The sequence below is a fragment of the Sorex araneus genome, chromosome 3 (genome assembly GCF_027595985.1).
Source record: "Sorex araneus isolate mSorAra2 chromosome 3, mSorAra2.pri, whole genome shotgun sequence".
NCBI lineage: Eukaryota > Metazoa > Chordata > Mammalia > Eulipotyphla > Soricidae > Sorex > Sorex araneus.
In genome coordinates this window covers 130,667,969-130,683,634 of record NC_073304.1, presented here as the reverse complement: position 1 = coordinate 130,683,634, position 15,666 = coordinate 130,667,969, and the positions used below count along the sequence as shown (strand labels likewise).

General features: G+C 40.8%; 1 protein-coding gene across 1 annotated transcript in view; it reads right to left on the bottom strand.

Moving 5' to 3' along the window:
* The window catches only part of SLX4IP (SLX4 interacting protein), a 218,202-nt gene that overhangs the window by 56,253 nt on the left and 146,283 nt on the right, over positions 1–15,666 (bottom strand). The window contains 1 exon segment of the mRNA XM_055131157.1: positions 15,367–15,487. Coding sequence (XP_054987132.1) covers positions 15,367–15,487 — 121 coding nt within the window.

The following is a 15,666-nucleotide window of genomic DNA, read 5'->3' as shown; positions in this document are numbered from 1 at the left end:
ATTTAAAATAGTGACTTGTATAATATATGAATTACATTTAAAGAAAGGGCTGCGATGTCCTTCAGCTAAATGAATGGAAACTGTCAGAGTTACTCATCTTGGTATCTGAGTCAAATGGTAAAGGAAAGACGCTTTCCTTAATTGAAAACATTTGAGAATCTTTAAATGGGATATGTGATAGGTTGATCATACTGACAAAGTATAGGAGGCTAGAGATTAACAATGTCCCTCTTTATTAAATTTAGTAAACGCATCTCTGGGCAGGTGTTCTGTAAATTCTTTAATTTTCCAGAAGCGTGCCTCTCAGCCCTAGGGTTATCCTGAGTCAATATCATTGGTGGGTCTGAGCCCATTAGAACATCGTAAACCATTGCAGCCCCTCAAAGTCCATTCAACCTAAGTCTTAGTCTTGTAAAGGAGCAGAAGGGAAAAGATGAGGTAGAAATAGGGGAAAAGCATGACAAAACCTCCTCATAATAGGACTACCTATAATCTCTAGATTCTTCTATTATTTAAAAGTACTTTAATGGGGTAGGATAGTACAGGGGTACTCAGTTCATATGTGCTCAATCCTCAATGATCACCACATGGTCCCCTACGTGATTTGTGGCATCATGAGGCCCAAACAGCATGGCATCCTCAGGATCTAGCGTTTAGCTGCTGGCTTGGTTGGCTGAGAATTACTTGGAGAGGCCCTCAGGCTTTCTGAACACCACCTGGAATGCCCGCAGAAAAAGGGAGAGAAATATACATGTAGAGAAAGATATACAGATAGGAAGATAAGAAAATCAGATAATTTTAAGCGTTTTTTTAAAAATTAGGTTAAACTTAATTTTAAGTAAAACCTTATAATAATTTCCAAAAGTTCCCAATACTTTGAAGGGAAACCCAGAAGCTATTTTATTTCAAATATTTTTTATAAGAAAAGATTTGCTAAGTGTTTCAAAAATGCTTTCTATTTAAGAGAAACCTTTACAAGTCCTTTTTATAAATAATGAGAATTTCTTTTCACTCAGGGGAATAATTTCTACTTCAGTGATTCTAAGAATATACAGGGTTAAAACAGTGTAAAATAGATTTTCTCACAGTTGGGAGAGAGCAAAACACCGCAAATAGGAAACCAGACAGCTAAGAGGTCAAAACACTACACTTCCAGGTCAGACTTCTGGTTGCAATTAAGTAAAATTCCAGCAAATATCTGTAAGGAAATCATATTTTTGGTGTCTCCTTTCATACCTTTCAGAGGCCAGATATTTTTTTTGCAGCAACTTATATGTGTGGGTATAAACTCATCTATAGCATTCATTCAATATGTATCAAAACACATAAATAAATGTATTTGTGTGGATATATGCATACCAACCTATGACCCCTAAGTCCTTTGACCTTGGCCTCAAAATTAAAACTAGCATCTCTTGTAGGCATCCTTTTTTTTAAATGCCTGAAATTAGGTGGATTCAGTTTTGTTTTTGCTTAACATAGACATGGATAGTTTTCTCAAGATATTTCACAAAACAGGCAAAATCAAAGTTCCCATTAGGTTATATGGTTAATGACCAAATACTTAAATTTGAATCTGAATGGAGTTTAGGTTCTAAGTAATAAGAGCAATTTGGTAGAATAACCAATATAAACAAGTTCCATAATTAAGAGTACCTGAGAGGCTATTAAATATGCCTCTACTCAACTCCCAGGGAATAGCACAAGGATTTGCAACACCTCACTCAGAAATCTATGGCAAATTCAATTAAAATAATGAAAATGACTAACATGTCAAAGGGAGCAGATACTTCCTGCTAAACTTATAGAAGTTATTACTGTGATTTTTTTTTGATGAAATGGTAAATGGAAAGTAGTATGTACAAAAAAATTTAATTTTAGCTTCTCTACTTTTATGATTTTTAATCATCTTTTGGGCTGTAGTCCCTCAAATTCCCAAGACATTTAGTTAGCAACTCTAAGTCTCAAAGCACTAACCTAAATTATTATCCTTTATGAGCCCTTTTTCATTCCTCCTCAAAAATCAAAGGATTCTTTCTTAGAGATATTTAATCAGTTAGACTAGCTAGTATCTATTTGCTCTGTCAAGTTTCCTGATCTATTAATATTAGTTATGTGAAACTCAAAGTCCATGAATTTGAAATGTTGATATTGTGGTTTTTTTGGTCTGTCCAAATGAAAAGAATTTAAAGGAAACAAACAGGCTGGTAAATGCTGTAGGCAATTCCCAAACATCATGAGACCACTGCCATAGTGTAATGGATATGAAATTCCCAAGAAAGAAACAGGACATGCCAAGGTAAATAATTTCTATTATGCCTTGTCATTCCACACATTCAAAGTTACATGTAAGCCCTAGGAGAAAAGTATGAGTAGGATTGAGGGAAGAGCTTTCGTCATTAGTGTATGTCAAGTAGAGCAGTTTGGCACTTTTTAAGACTACATATGGAACATACTAAAGGAAAATACAGCCTTATAAGGGCTCTCACTATCTCCTTATGTCCTCCACTCCCCACTTACACACACACACACACACACACACACACACACACACACACACACACACACACACACACACACACACCCCTCATGGCAGCCAAACAACAAGCAACACAGAGCACTGTATTCCCAACTTGCTGGGAATTTAAGTTGGTTTAAATAAATACTGCTTTCCTCTGCCTTTAATTCAGTTACCACCATTACAAATGTTATCCTAAACTAACATAGTACCAGAAGAGAAGGATTTTTAATTTCAACCTTATCATCAATGTAAAGGCAGGTGACTCACCATTACCTCTCCTATAGCTCCCAGTAGGACATGGATGACACACTTCTACTCCACCACCAAATAGGAGTTGTCTTTGGAATACCTAGCATTATATCACCAGTTCTCATAAAGCTGGTGAGAAAGCAGAACTCTTAATTTGAACAAAGGAGGAAAAACAAAAGGAAACAAAAAAAGAAAAGAGAAAAGAGGAGATAGAGAGCAAAGGAGAATGAGGAAGGGAATGAGGAGAGGGGGATAGGAACAAAAAAAAAAAGCATGACAGAGAGACGGAGACAGAGAGACAGAGACAGAGACAGAGACAGAGTATGCAGAGCGCATGGCTCTTGTCTTACATGCGGTTGACCCAGATCCCATCCCTGGGACTGCATATGGTCCCTACGCCCCTCAAGGAGTGATCCCAGAAGTAAGCCGTGAGCATCAATGGGGTGGTCCCAAATGGGTATGGTTCCAAAACAAGATGGGAGGGGGAGTGCACCTGTCATAGAGTCAGGCTGGGGTGGGGGCATTTGGGGGGGAATGGTTAGGAGGGAAACTGGGAACACTGGTTCTAGGAAATTACACTGGTGGAGGGATGTGTATTGGACTATTGTACAACTGAAACTCAATCATGAACAGCTTTGTAATGCTCTATCTCACAGTGATTCAATTAAAAAAATAAAGACACGAGCACTGATTTTCATTAGGATTTATAATTTTTATTGTTACATGGGTTCAATCTCCAATATCATGAAAGAAAGAGAAAGAAGGAGAGGGGAGGGGAAGGAAGGAAGCAAGGCAAACTGGCAAAAGAGAGGAGAGGCGAGGAGGGGAGGGGAGACGAAAGGAAGAGGGGAGGAAAAGATAATAGGTAGACAAGAGGAGGGGAGGGGAGGGAGATGATGGGAGGGGAGGAGAAGAGGCAAGGGGAAGAGAGAGGAGAAATCTCTCATTCCAGTTGAAGACAATATCTTTCTAGAATCTAAGAACCCCAAAGGATTTGGTAAAGTTGTTTGAACTTCTCAGTTTGGAAATATGCAGAAATAGTAGCAAAAAGTCCATATGTAAATGTGAATGTTCAGACTCCAAAGGAACACTGAAGTTGTCTCATCACAAGACCTCCAACAGAAATGGCATTGTAATTTGAGACAAAGCAATGGCAATGTGGCCTTTGTTGTAAGATGGAAAAATCATTGTCTTTCTGATGTTGACAGAGAAGGTAAAGGGATAATGGCACGGTGGGAGAGAAAGCAGCAGCTTACTCACAGGCCAGCAGATCAATCCAATAACATTTATAATAACACTGAAATGTCTTCTAGAAGGTTCAAACTGAAGTTTGGCCAATTCTTAGCAGGCTGAAAAGAATCTTAATTGCTTTTTGAAGTTCTGTGTTTCAAGGCTATTTTTTTTTCTTTTCTTTTTTTGGTGGTTATGGGGAAGGGTTAATTTCTGAAAAATGTTAACAATTGAACAAAAGACCACTCATTGCAATTCTGATCAGGTTCTGAACAGGTGACTGTTCCCAGTGGAAACAGTGTCCTTAAAAGGCTAACAATTTTGTTTTCTCTCCACTTTCTACAATAAATGGCTCATGAAGCCCCCCTCCATAATTTTTGAGAGCACAAAGCATCATGAGGTGTCACTGCTGCTCTGGCACACTTCTGGTACAAAGTACAAAATTTAAGTTTAAAAAATTGCCCATTACTGGGAAAATGCTCTTTGCTGAGACTGTGGCCCATTCAACAGAGGACTTTAGAGGCACTTGCTTTCATTATTGTCCTTTTAAGCTTCTCATGTGTGGATGAAAGCCTAGAAAATGTTTTGATTGAGTACATTATGGGAAGAAATGTAAATAATAACCGAGGCTATTTAAACACATGTGTAAAAAGAAAACACATGTTTCCACTGTGCCCTAGGACAGATCTCGGGAAATCCATTCCTATCCGTAAAGCGTTGTGAATAAGAAAAAACAATGTCTAAAATATTAACCGTATTTACCAGAACAGCAGATAATTGAAAATGTGTTGTGCTGTTTTACTGTTTATAAAACCACACGAATGCCCCGTCTGACAAGGCGAGTCAGGGAACTCCCTCCACGGCTGTCTGCAATGGCAAAGCCTGTTGCGTTCCTGGTGTGGCGAGCAGAACAGGAGCAAATACTCCATGGCCACTGCAGATGCTCACAAGTAGCTGCTGAAGTTATTAGTGTTTGTCAGGCTCTATATCTTCTCAACAATAACACTTGTGGGTGAACACAGTTTCAGTTGTCACTGTCCTTCTCGAGTAAGGAAATGATGCTCGTGTGTGATAAAAAAGATGTTCACTGGGGCCAGAGCAGTAGTATAGCAGGTAGGGAGCTTGCCTTGCATGAGGCCTTCCAGACACCACATATGGTGCCCTGTGCCCTTCCAGGAGTGATCCCTGAGCACAGAGACAGGAGTTAGTCCTGTACACTGCCAAAAAAAAAAAAAAAAAAAAAAACAAGGAGGGTGGGGAGAGGGAACTAAATTAAGAAAAAAGATATTCACATGTCAGGGTGGTATTTTTTTCATGCGACTTTGCACTATCTTCTCTGAAAACGACATGGCTTGCATGCACAAAGGCCTGGGTTCAAAGGGAAAAGGTTCTGACTTCCAAACTTTATTTGAAATAGGAAAAGGCCCCGTTTCCAATATGCTGCAAAAATAAACAGCAAACAAAAAAAGGGAAGCATGCATATGCACCAACTGGCAAGGGCGAGCAGGCGGCCAGGAGGCCGGCTAATCTAGCTGGTGTCTGAGGAGCAGAGAGGAAGCTTTCTTTGGCAGGTAGCACGCGTGGGCCTTTTCTCAGACTGGGGGAAGAATAGGAAGAACTTGCTTGTTCTGGCAATTCTCTGTCTTTTTCTCTTTCTTCTCTTGTTGGGCGAACACCCACTGATTTCCTAACATGGTGGCAATGTGCCCCTCGGCAGAATGCTGCGTGGGTGTGAGTGAAGAGGGAGGAAGCCTGCTAATTCAGCCCTGAACACGCACAGAGATACCTCGGATGCCACAAAAAAAAGAGCAGACAGTTACACACTTTGGCCAGAGATTTAAGCTGAGATTTTTTAGAGGCGTGCTCAGCTTAGAAGAAAAGCCAAAAAGAAAGCCACTGCAGAGAGAAACCACAGTACCCAAGAAAATTCAATTTATTTTATGGCATTTTCCAAAAGACTGGCTTTCTTAGATGTTAACTAAAAAAAAAAAAAGTCATGCAGAATGGAATAATAGGCAGTTAAAAAAAAAATCACTGCTCCACCAACATGAAAATGGAGCAAACTTTTAATATGTAGACAATACACTGAGGTAAGTGCTTGGAGCTAGAAGGCTAGCTCTGTTTCACATCTCGTTCTCCCTTCCCATCAGAGAATATGGAATCAAAAACTTCAAGCAAAGATTCCCACGTGGGAGTTCAAGCAGAACACTGCTCCTGGCTTCCACATGGTTAATAGAAAGACAGCTTTTTTTTTTTTAATGATTAGAAGAAAACTTTATTAAAAGAGAAAACAATCAAGAGCTCACCACTGCACACCATTATCCTTCACTGTGCTTTGGGATACCAAAGCAGCCAAACTGAGCCGAACAGCAGATGGATGCATTGTCTTGCTTCCTGGGGCCATACTAGCTCTGGGACCTTGTAAGTTGCTGGGACTCTTAGTGTAGTGCTTATTTTCGGGTTTACTCTGCTAGTGAATAATGCTGCCCCGGGCATCTGCCATGGGAATGGGGTGCACTGCTGGCAACTACCAGGATGAAACTGAATCACAAGTAACTAGCGGTTATAATGCAAAACTTCTTCCAGGAGGGATGAGGTAGGAGAGAAGGCATGCTCAGTCCCTGGCTGTCAAAGAATCAGAGGATGATGTAGCCTAATCTTTCACTGCATAGGATGCAGCTTTGCCTTTCTGAAAACCGAACAAGAAAAAGGCAGTGATCTGTAACTCACTGACGACTTTCATGGCTGTGCTTTGTTGAAGGGATGAAAAATGGTGCGACAAAAACATGTCATACTCTCTGGGCAAAGCAATGTGGGACCTGTAAGTAGAAACTACTGTTGGCTCCTTTCTTTCAATATCCTCTACTCCTCTTGACTAATACGCTCTGCACTGGGTGGGGGCTGGGACAAGAACCTCCGGGGAGGGAGGGAAAGATGAATGGTTTAGCACTGCTACTGCTCAGGGAGAACCAGTTACGTGGAATGGGAGAGACAACTCTCTGGGAGAAGATGGAAGCAATCAGACGATGCTTCTTTAATGAAGAAACACCTGAGCAACAGGTCTGCAGCATGACGACATGGGTGATGAGGAGCTGGGCCAGCAAAGTGCATGGAGAAAAACATTTTAGGGAGAGAACACATGCAAAGGACCAGAAGTAAGAGCACATGATGTTCTGGGGCTTCTCAGTTCAGAGACAGGCGATAAAGGGTTCATCTGGTCGAAGTCACCGAAAACTGTTAACTCGAGCTTGAGGTGGGCAGGGCTCCCCCTGAGCTCCGTCCCCACGGGCGAGGCTAGAGAGGACTGTCAAAGTCTCCAGACTGTGGGCAGCAGGATCTCCCAGCATTCTCCAGAAGAGCCAGTCAGCGATACCTGAACCTGGGACTGCGGGCGTTTGTCAAGTCATTCCCAAAAGATCATTCTCAGGCTGACGCGGTAAGAAGAGTGATGAGAGTGAGAACCGGAGCGGCTCTGGCGGGAGACAACTCTAAACACGCGTGCAGCTCTAACCCTCCAAGCGCCCTGGGAGCTAAGAGAGTGAGGGGTTATGTGCATGCTCTCTGTGACAGGGGCCAGCCTGTGCCCAGTGACTGCCTTGAGGTGCCAGCAATCCTCTGCACAACCAAAGTGCGGACAGAGAGTGGGGAAACGCTGGCTCCAGAACTGGTCCTGGGAAGCAGAACATTTATGGGGAGGGAGACTTTTCAGACTGAGTGAGGTGCAGGGAGGGCTCAGACAGACCAAAACCCGGTAGTGGGCTAATATTTGTATTCAACTAAAGCCGACCATTGGATAGAAACATGATTCACAACAGAAATCTGGTCCATGGTAACCTTAGTGGGAGCCCATGCAGAGGCTTGACAGAGATCTCTGGGGCTTACTAATTGAGATGGTCCATAACACCAAATAAGACAGAAAGTGCACTCAGAAACTACTTGAATAACTCACCTGTTGGGCTCTGAATTGTACCTCTCTAAATTTCATGCTGAAGTTCCAACACCTAGCATACCACAGAATGTGACACCATTGAACAGTGGATATTTAAAAAAGTAATTCAGCTTAAATGAGATTATTAGGGTAGATCCTATCCCAATATAATTGGTGCCACATAAGAGGAAAGTAGGACAAAGATATGTACAGAGAACAAATAATGTGAAGGTACAGGGAGACGCAAGCAATGCCCAAACAAGGAAAGAGCCCTCTGCTCTGAATTTGGTCTCTGTTTGCTTCTTGATTTTTGACTATACCCAGCAGTATAAGCATACCGTAGGCTTACCTTTGGCTCCGTGCTCAGAGATAACACTTAGCAGGGCTCAGGGGACCATATGCATCCTAAGCATTGAACTGGGATCAGCTGCATGCTATCTGTACCATCTCTCTGGTCCAAAAAGAGACCTCTCAAGAAACCAATTCTGCCAGCACCTTGATTTTGAACTTTCAGCTTCTAGATCTGTGAGAAAGTTAATTTACCAATCTATGATAATTCACTATGATAGTTCTAGATAACTAATTCTAATATCAACAAATTGTGAGACTTATTACTGTTTTTGGCATACTGAATATGCCACAGGTAACTTGCCAGGCTCTGCCATGCGGGCGAGATTCAATGGAGACATTACTGGTGCCCCCTTGAGCAAACTGATAAGCAACCGGTTGACAGTGATACAGTGAATATCAACAAAAGTAGGTAGGTAGGTATCCTGTTGCTCATTGATTTGTTTGAGTGGGCACCAGTAATGTCTCTCGATTGTGAGACTTATTTGTTACTGTTTTTGGCACATTCAATACACCACAGGTAGCTCGCCAGGCTCTGCCATGCAGGCGCGATACTCTCGGTAGCTTGCCAGGCTCTCCGAGAGGGGCAGAGGAATCGAACACAAGTTGGCGGTATGAAAGGCGAATGCCCTACGGCTGTGCTATCGCTCCAGCCCATCAACAAATACTAAACAAATTATACTTTATAAACAAAATTCTATGTCTAGAAAACAGTATCTGACTTATGTATTTTGAAGGAGAATTACAAACTGTCACCTGTTCTTTAGGTTAAGCAAGTTCTCAGAACATTCTTTCCTGAACAAAGATCCTGCACTAACTCAGCAAGTATATTCCATAAATCTACTTAGCACCTTATAGTTTTTTACTATGAGAGAAGGGAAATAATAAAAGTTTGAGTATGTTTAGCCATAGGCTCCCATAGATAAGGTCAATTCTTGGGATTCTGGAATTTAACTGTGACTCTTTGAAAAGTGATAAATAGAAGTGCATTCACAAAGGGTCCAACAAATCTACAAAAATCTGTAGCTTTTTTTCCCCCACTTTATGAACATATATGTGCAATAGATTTATCTTGTAACTGGTAGTATCTACACTTGGGAGTCCATGTCTCAACAGAGTGAGTGATGTTACAGTAATAAGGGTCATACTGCCCCCACCCAATAAAAAATGTCAAAAGCAACATTTGTCCCTAGGCAATTATGAGGCTATATCCCCATCAAGAACGTGAAATAGCCAAGATCATTTCTTAATGTGATTTTCCTATTTAGCTTGCCTCTTTGGCCTAAGTAGAAGACAAATGGGTCTTTGAGAATAATGGTAGGTTAATTTAAGTTTGATTAAACAAGACTTTTTCTAAGATGGTCACGCTTTTTTAAGTCTCCCCCCAACCCCACCACTCACACACATACACACAGGGTTTTCTTTAGACACTGATCTATACAGGAAGACAATGTAGTTATACCACATCTGCCACCAGAAAATCAGCATTTCTCCACCATTGTCTCTGGGTCTTTCTCATCCAACCCCCTCACTTAGCAAAGTTATTACTCTTAGGAAGATTCTCAGGGTCTATTATCATTGGCTTCATTTATTCCCTCACTAGATTTCTTTAAACTCCATACATGAGTAAGGTAATTCAGTATTTGGCCTTCTCCTTTAGGCTCACTTTGCAAAGAATACCTTCACCTCTACCCAGGGAACAGTGAACTGCAGGATTTCACCTCATAGATAAATAGAATTCCATTATGCTATATTCCGCAATTTCTTTATTCAGTCATCTGTTATTAGGTACTTGGGTTGTTTCCAGATCTTGGCTATTGTGACTATAGACCTGCAATGAATACAGTCATGAAAGTGTCTTTTCAAATTGATGTTTTTGAGCTCTTGGGACAGATGCCAGGATGTGGAATAGGGGTCATATGGGAGTTCTAGCCTTAACTTTTTGAGAAGTTTCCATACTGTTTTCCATTCCCACCCACAATGGATGATAGTTCCATTTTCACGATATCCAACCACCACCAGTTGGTCACAGACTTTTAAAGTACAGAAGTAATTCTCACTGGGGTGAGCTGATATCTCATTACTATTTTGATTTGCATTTCCCTGGTACGTGATGTGGAGTACCCTTATATAGTGATTGGCAATCTGTATGTAGAAGCAAGCATCTAGTTACAGCAAGGAAAGTCACCAGGCTTCATAATTTTGTCCAATACTGTTAACAAGAATGCAGGGACATTGTTAGTTCACAGAAACCTTGACTATCTCACTATCTTGTAAGATGTATTCTGGTGTGTTAAAATGAGGAAATTACAGTAAGATTCAGAGAACAAAAGAGGAGATATTCTAAGCTCCAGACTAGGACACAGATATACCAAGTGGAGACAGATAAAATTTATAAAAATATAGTTTCTCAGCATTCAAGGACAGGAAATATGCCCATCAAAAGAAAATTCAAATGTCTGAACCTTGTATCCACTACTATTAAAATATAAGCACAAACACTGGTGTGTATGTGCATGTTTCTCTGACTGATACAAATGATCTAAAAGGGTGACAGCTTTAATGACCAGCTGATTAGCAAATCAAAATTTGCATCTGGTTAATCAATGTCTCTACCTGATAGGCAGAGTGAATGAATGAATGCATTACTGATACCTCACTAAGGCAGTAGAGAAAACAATGTCCAGCAGCCAGAACACTGAAAGCCACGGTTTTGGTTGATGCAGGATAACATTTTGTGTCCATCGAGTTTTTATAAGAGAAAACCCAAGACACAAGTATCTGTCTATATGTCCATGTATTTATCTATTGATTTATATACAGGAACCCAGGACTGGAGCGATAACACAGCAGGTAGGGTATTTGCCTTGCACGTGGATGACTCAACAACATAAACTTAACCTCATTAAGGGTGAACACTGCCAAGAGCCCAATTTGCCACCAACTCTTTTTTTTTGGGGGGGGAAGGCTTTTTGGGTCACACCCTGCAATGATCCAGGTTTATTCTTGGCTCTGTACTCAGGAATTACTCCTAGTAGTTCTCAGGGGAACATATAGGATGCTGGGGATTGAACCTGGGTCAGCAAGACAAACGCCCTACCCACTGAACAGTTGCTCTGGCCCCACCAACAGAGCTTAACCTGAGCCTTTCCACCAACTTCTTATATCACAGAGAAATGGGATAGTTGATGATGAGTGGGTTATGTGAGATCTATCTCATCACAGAAGAGGCATTTCATGTCTAGAATCAACCGTTATTCAGAATTTGGGTGCACATTCTATATCTGCTATGTTCTGCCAGTTATGCCACCCAGGGACTTACTGAGAGACTCACTCTCACCACCACAGTGCTTCTGATCAAGACATTCATTTTACAAAGTAAGGCAGTGGCTTCATAAAATTCAGAGGTTCTACCAAGAACTCGTGTGGGACTTGAGTGCAGCTGGCCTTATCCATTGAAGGAAAGGCCTACTAAGAATTCAAACATTAACTACAATGTAGTTGGTGATCGCTTCTCTGAGTTGACCTTTCCCCGGAACGTGAGGCCAGCCTCGAAGCCATGGAGTCAACCTCCTGGTACTTATTTCTACAGTTCTTGGGTGTTAGTCTCCCACTCTGTTATTCTATATACCATAGATGAGTGCAATCTTTCTATGTCTGTCTCTCTCTTTCTGACTCATTTCACTCAGCATGAAACTTTTCATGCCCATCCACTTAACTACAAAATTCTTGACCTCCTTTTTTCTAACAGCTGCATAGTATTCCATTGTATAGATGTACCAAAGTTTCCTCAACCAGTCATCCGTTCTGGGGCATTCGGTTTTTTTCCAGATTCTGGCTATTGTAAACAGTGCTGCGATGAACATACATGTGCAGATGTTGTTTCGATTGTACTTTTTTGCCTCTCTGGGATATATTCCCAGCAGTGGTATTGCTGGGTCAAATGGGATCTCAACCTCTAATTTTTTGAGAGTCGTCCAAATTGTTTTCCAGAAGGGCTGAACCAGTCGGCATTCCCACCAGCAGTGAAGAAGGGTCCCTTTCTCCCCACATCCTCTCCAACAGCGGTTGCTTTTGTTCTTTTGGATGTGTGCTAGTCTCTGTGGTGTGAGGTGGTATCTCAAAGTTGTTTTGATCTGCATCTCTCTGATGATTAGTGATGCAGAGCACTTTTTCATGTGCCTTCTGGCCATTCGTATTTCTTCCTTGGTAAAGTTTCTGTTCATTTCTTCGCCCCATTTTTTGATGGGGTTGGATGTTTTCTTCTTGTAGAGTTCAACCAGTGCTTTATATACCATTGATAACAACCCCTTATCTGATGGGTATTGTGTAAATATCCTTTCCCATTCTGTGGATAGTCTTTGGATTCTGGTCAATGTATCTCTTGCGGTGCAGAAGCTTTTTAGTTTAATGTAGTCCCATTTGTTGATCTCTGTTTTTACTAGATTGCTTAGTTCCGTGTCACCTTTGAAGATACCTTTATCTTCAATATCGTGGAGGGTTTCGCCGACCTTGTCTTCAATGTACCTTATGGTTTGTGGTCTAATGTTGAGGTCTTTAATCCATTTTGATCTGACTCCTAGTAGTTCTCAGGGGAACATATAGGGAGTTGCGGGCTGAATGAGGGCTAGAGACTGAGCACAGCGGCCACTCAACACCTTTATTGCAAACCACAACAGCTAATTAGAGAGAGAGAACAGAAGGGAATGCCTTGCCACAGTGGCAGGGTGGGGTGGGGGGGAGATGGGATTGGGGAGGGTGGGAGGGACGCTGGGTTTACGGGTGGTGGAGAATGGGCACTGGTGAAGGGATGGGTTCCCGAACTTTGTATGAGAGAAGTATAAGCACAAAAGTGTATAAATCTGTAACTGTACCCTCACGGTGATTCTCTAATTAAAAATAAATAAATTTAAAAATTAAAAAAAAAAGAAAGGCAAATGCCCTATCGCTGTGCTATCGCTCCAACCCAGTATTTGCATCTTATATGGTTTTAATAAAGATATAATAAAAAGCAAAAAAAAAAAAAAAGAATTCAACCATTATACAAACTGTAAGGCAAGACCCATGGGACTGGCAAAGTCCTAACATACGTATTCCACGCTCTGAACAAAAGAACAGTCTGATCCTTTGGCCAGAGCAATGGTTCCTAAACTGGGAAATGAGAAGTGGGGAATAATCCACTCAGCACTTTGCCTTCCATCCCCATGACTTGGCTCCTTCAGTGCGTCATGAAAGGAAGACAGAACAGAGAGGATCCCAATGATCCAATCTGAAAGTTCAGAGTGCCATGGACCTATTTTAGGCTCCTAATAACACTAGGCAAACATCAAAATTTTGGCCTGCCGCACTGGCAAAAATTAAAAACACTGATAAAACCCAATATTGGCAAGATAAGGGAAAAAATACTAATGAGGTACAGTTGACAGGAATTGACAGAGCAACCTTTTTTTTAAAAAAAACCTTTCTTATAAAACTATTTTTATTAAGTTTATTGGAATAACATTTGAGATGCCTTTAAAGAGATGACACTTGACAAATGTCTATACTATGCTGCATGCTAATAATTTTTTGCTATTCCTTTGTATAACATGATTGGGAAATGGTCTCAGAATCATTTGTACTGTTTTTAAAAAGAAAACGCAAAGCATAAAAAATATTAATTTTATGAGTAACCAGCTAAGTTGGGCTGGAGCAATAGCAAAGCGGTAGGGCATTTGCCTTGCACACAGTCGACCTGGGTTTGATTCCTCTGCCTGTCTTGAAGACCCTGGCAAGCTACCGAGAGTATCTCGCCCATATGGCAGAGCCTGGCAAGCTACTCGTGGCATATCCAATATGCCAAACACAATAACAACAAATCTCACAATGAAGATGTTACTGGTGCCTGCTTGAACAAATCTATGAGCAATGGGATGACAGTGACAGTGACAGAATCAGCTAAGTTAGCAGTCTGGAGATCACCTCTCCCAGCACTATTACATTAACAGTATATGATAAAGCACATTACCATTACACAAAAATAGGACTGGAAAAAGATAAAATACCCAATGCAACTGAAAGAAGACTAACAATTTACATGAGAGAAAAAGCACCTACATTAATTCCCACCATCAATACAGAAACAGCTTTCTCTTTCAAGAGGACATGAGACACAGAACTGAATACTAAAAAGGAAATTGGTAAGACTTATGGTTAGTGGCTTTCAAATTACTTTTGGAAAAGGCATTTCAATACACTTAAGGGAGGGCTGAGGAGATGGTGCAGGGCTTCCCACCCAAATGTGCTTCATTCAAACTAGCACTGGATCGAGGCATCAGGCTCTGTGCTAAACAGTAAGGGCCAAATAAACAAGATAATAATCTCTGTCCTCAAGAAAATGGTCTGCTTTTTTTTTTTTAAATTCCTCAGTCTTAAAAAGAAGAAAAAAAGGAAAACAAACAAACAAACAAACAAAAAATTCCTCAGTCTGGCAGATTTTCAGCTACTATACCTATACCATTCTCCATGTGCTATTAGGAAGTAATACAGAACCTTCAACCTCAATGTCCTTGACAGCTGGGGACAACGATGTCTTACTGGAAGGAACTATCCTGTGCATCACAGGATATGTAGTTGCACCCCCGGCCTCTACCCACTAGATGACAGAACCTCCTGCCATGGCGCCATCCCTCATTATGACAACCCAAATTGTCTGCAGGCATTATAAAAGTTCACCAGGGACAGTATCAATAGCTTTGGAAAATCTCTGAAATAGTGCTGACATACATACATGAATGTGCTTTAGAAAGCAGAGAGCCCACAGTCAAGTCAAAACTAATATTTGAAGGACTACTTATCAAATAAAAAAATCTGTCAAACAATTTATAGTTTCCTAAGGAATGCTTTATTTTCTATTTTAAAGTATGTTGTCCACCATAAAAAAATGCTTCAAAGTTTTTTGGTTAATTTTCTTTACCCGAACAGAGCATCTTCATTAGAACATATTTCTAAACTGTATCACCATGTACTAATATGACAGTCACAGTAGGACCCAACTGCCATCTCTACAAAGCAGAAGTCTTATCCAAGTATCAAAGGATGCTGAGCCTACCTTTTAAGGACAAAGGGCTGGATCTTGTGAATTCTGTACTTGACGGCTTGTGCTGTTTACGAACTTCTAAGTACTCTTTAACTCTTGAATCAATGGTTTCTTTTAACAGTAAACAGACCTCCTAAAATAAAATTTGAAAATTAGATGCAACTTCTTAAACTAATGCAGTGCCCCAAAGTCAACATCATGCATATTAAAAAGCCAACCCTGGATGTTTCATTTTGTTTGCTTTTTTATTTAGCCATGAACGCTGAGAAGAATGTTCTATGTGCTCATAGCTAACACCATTAATTTAAATTC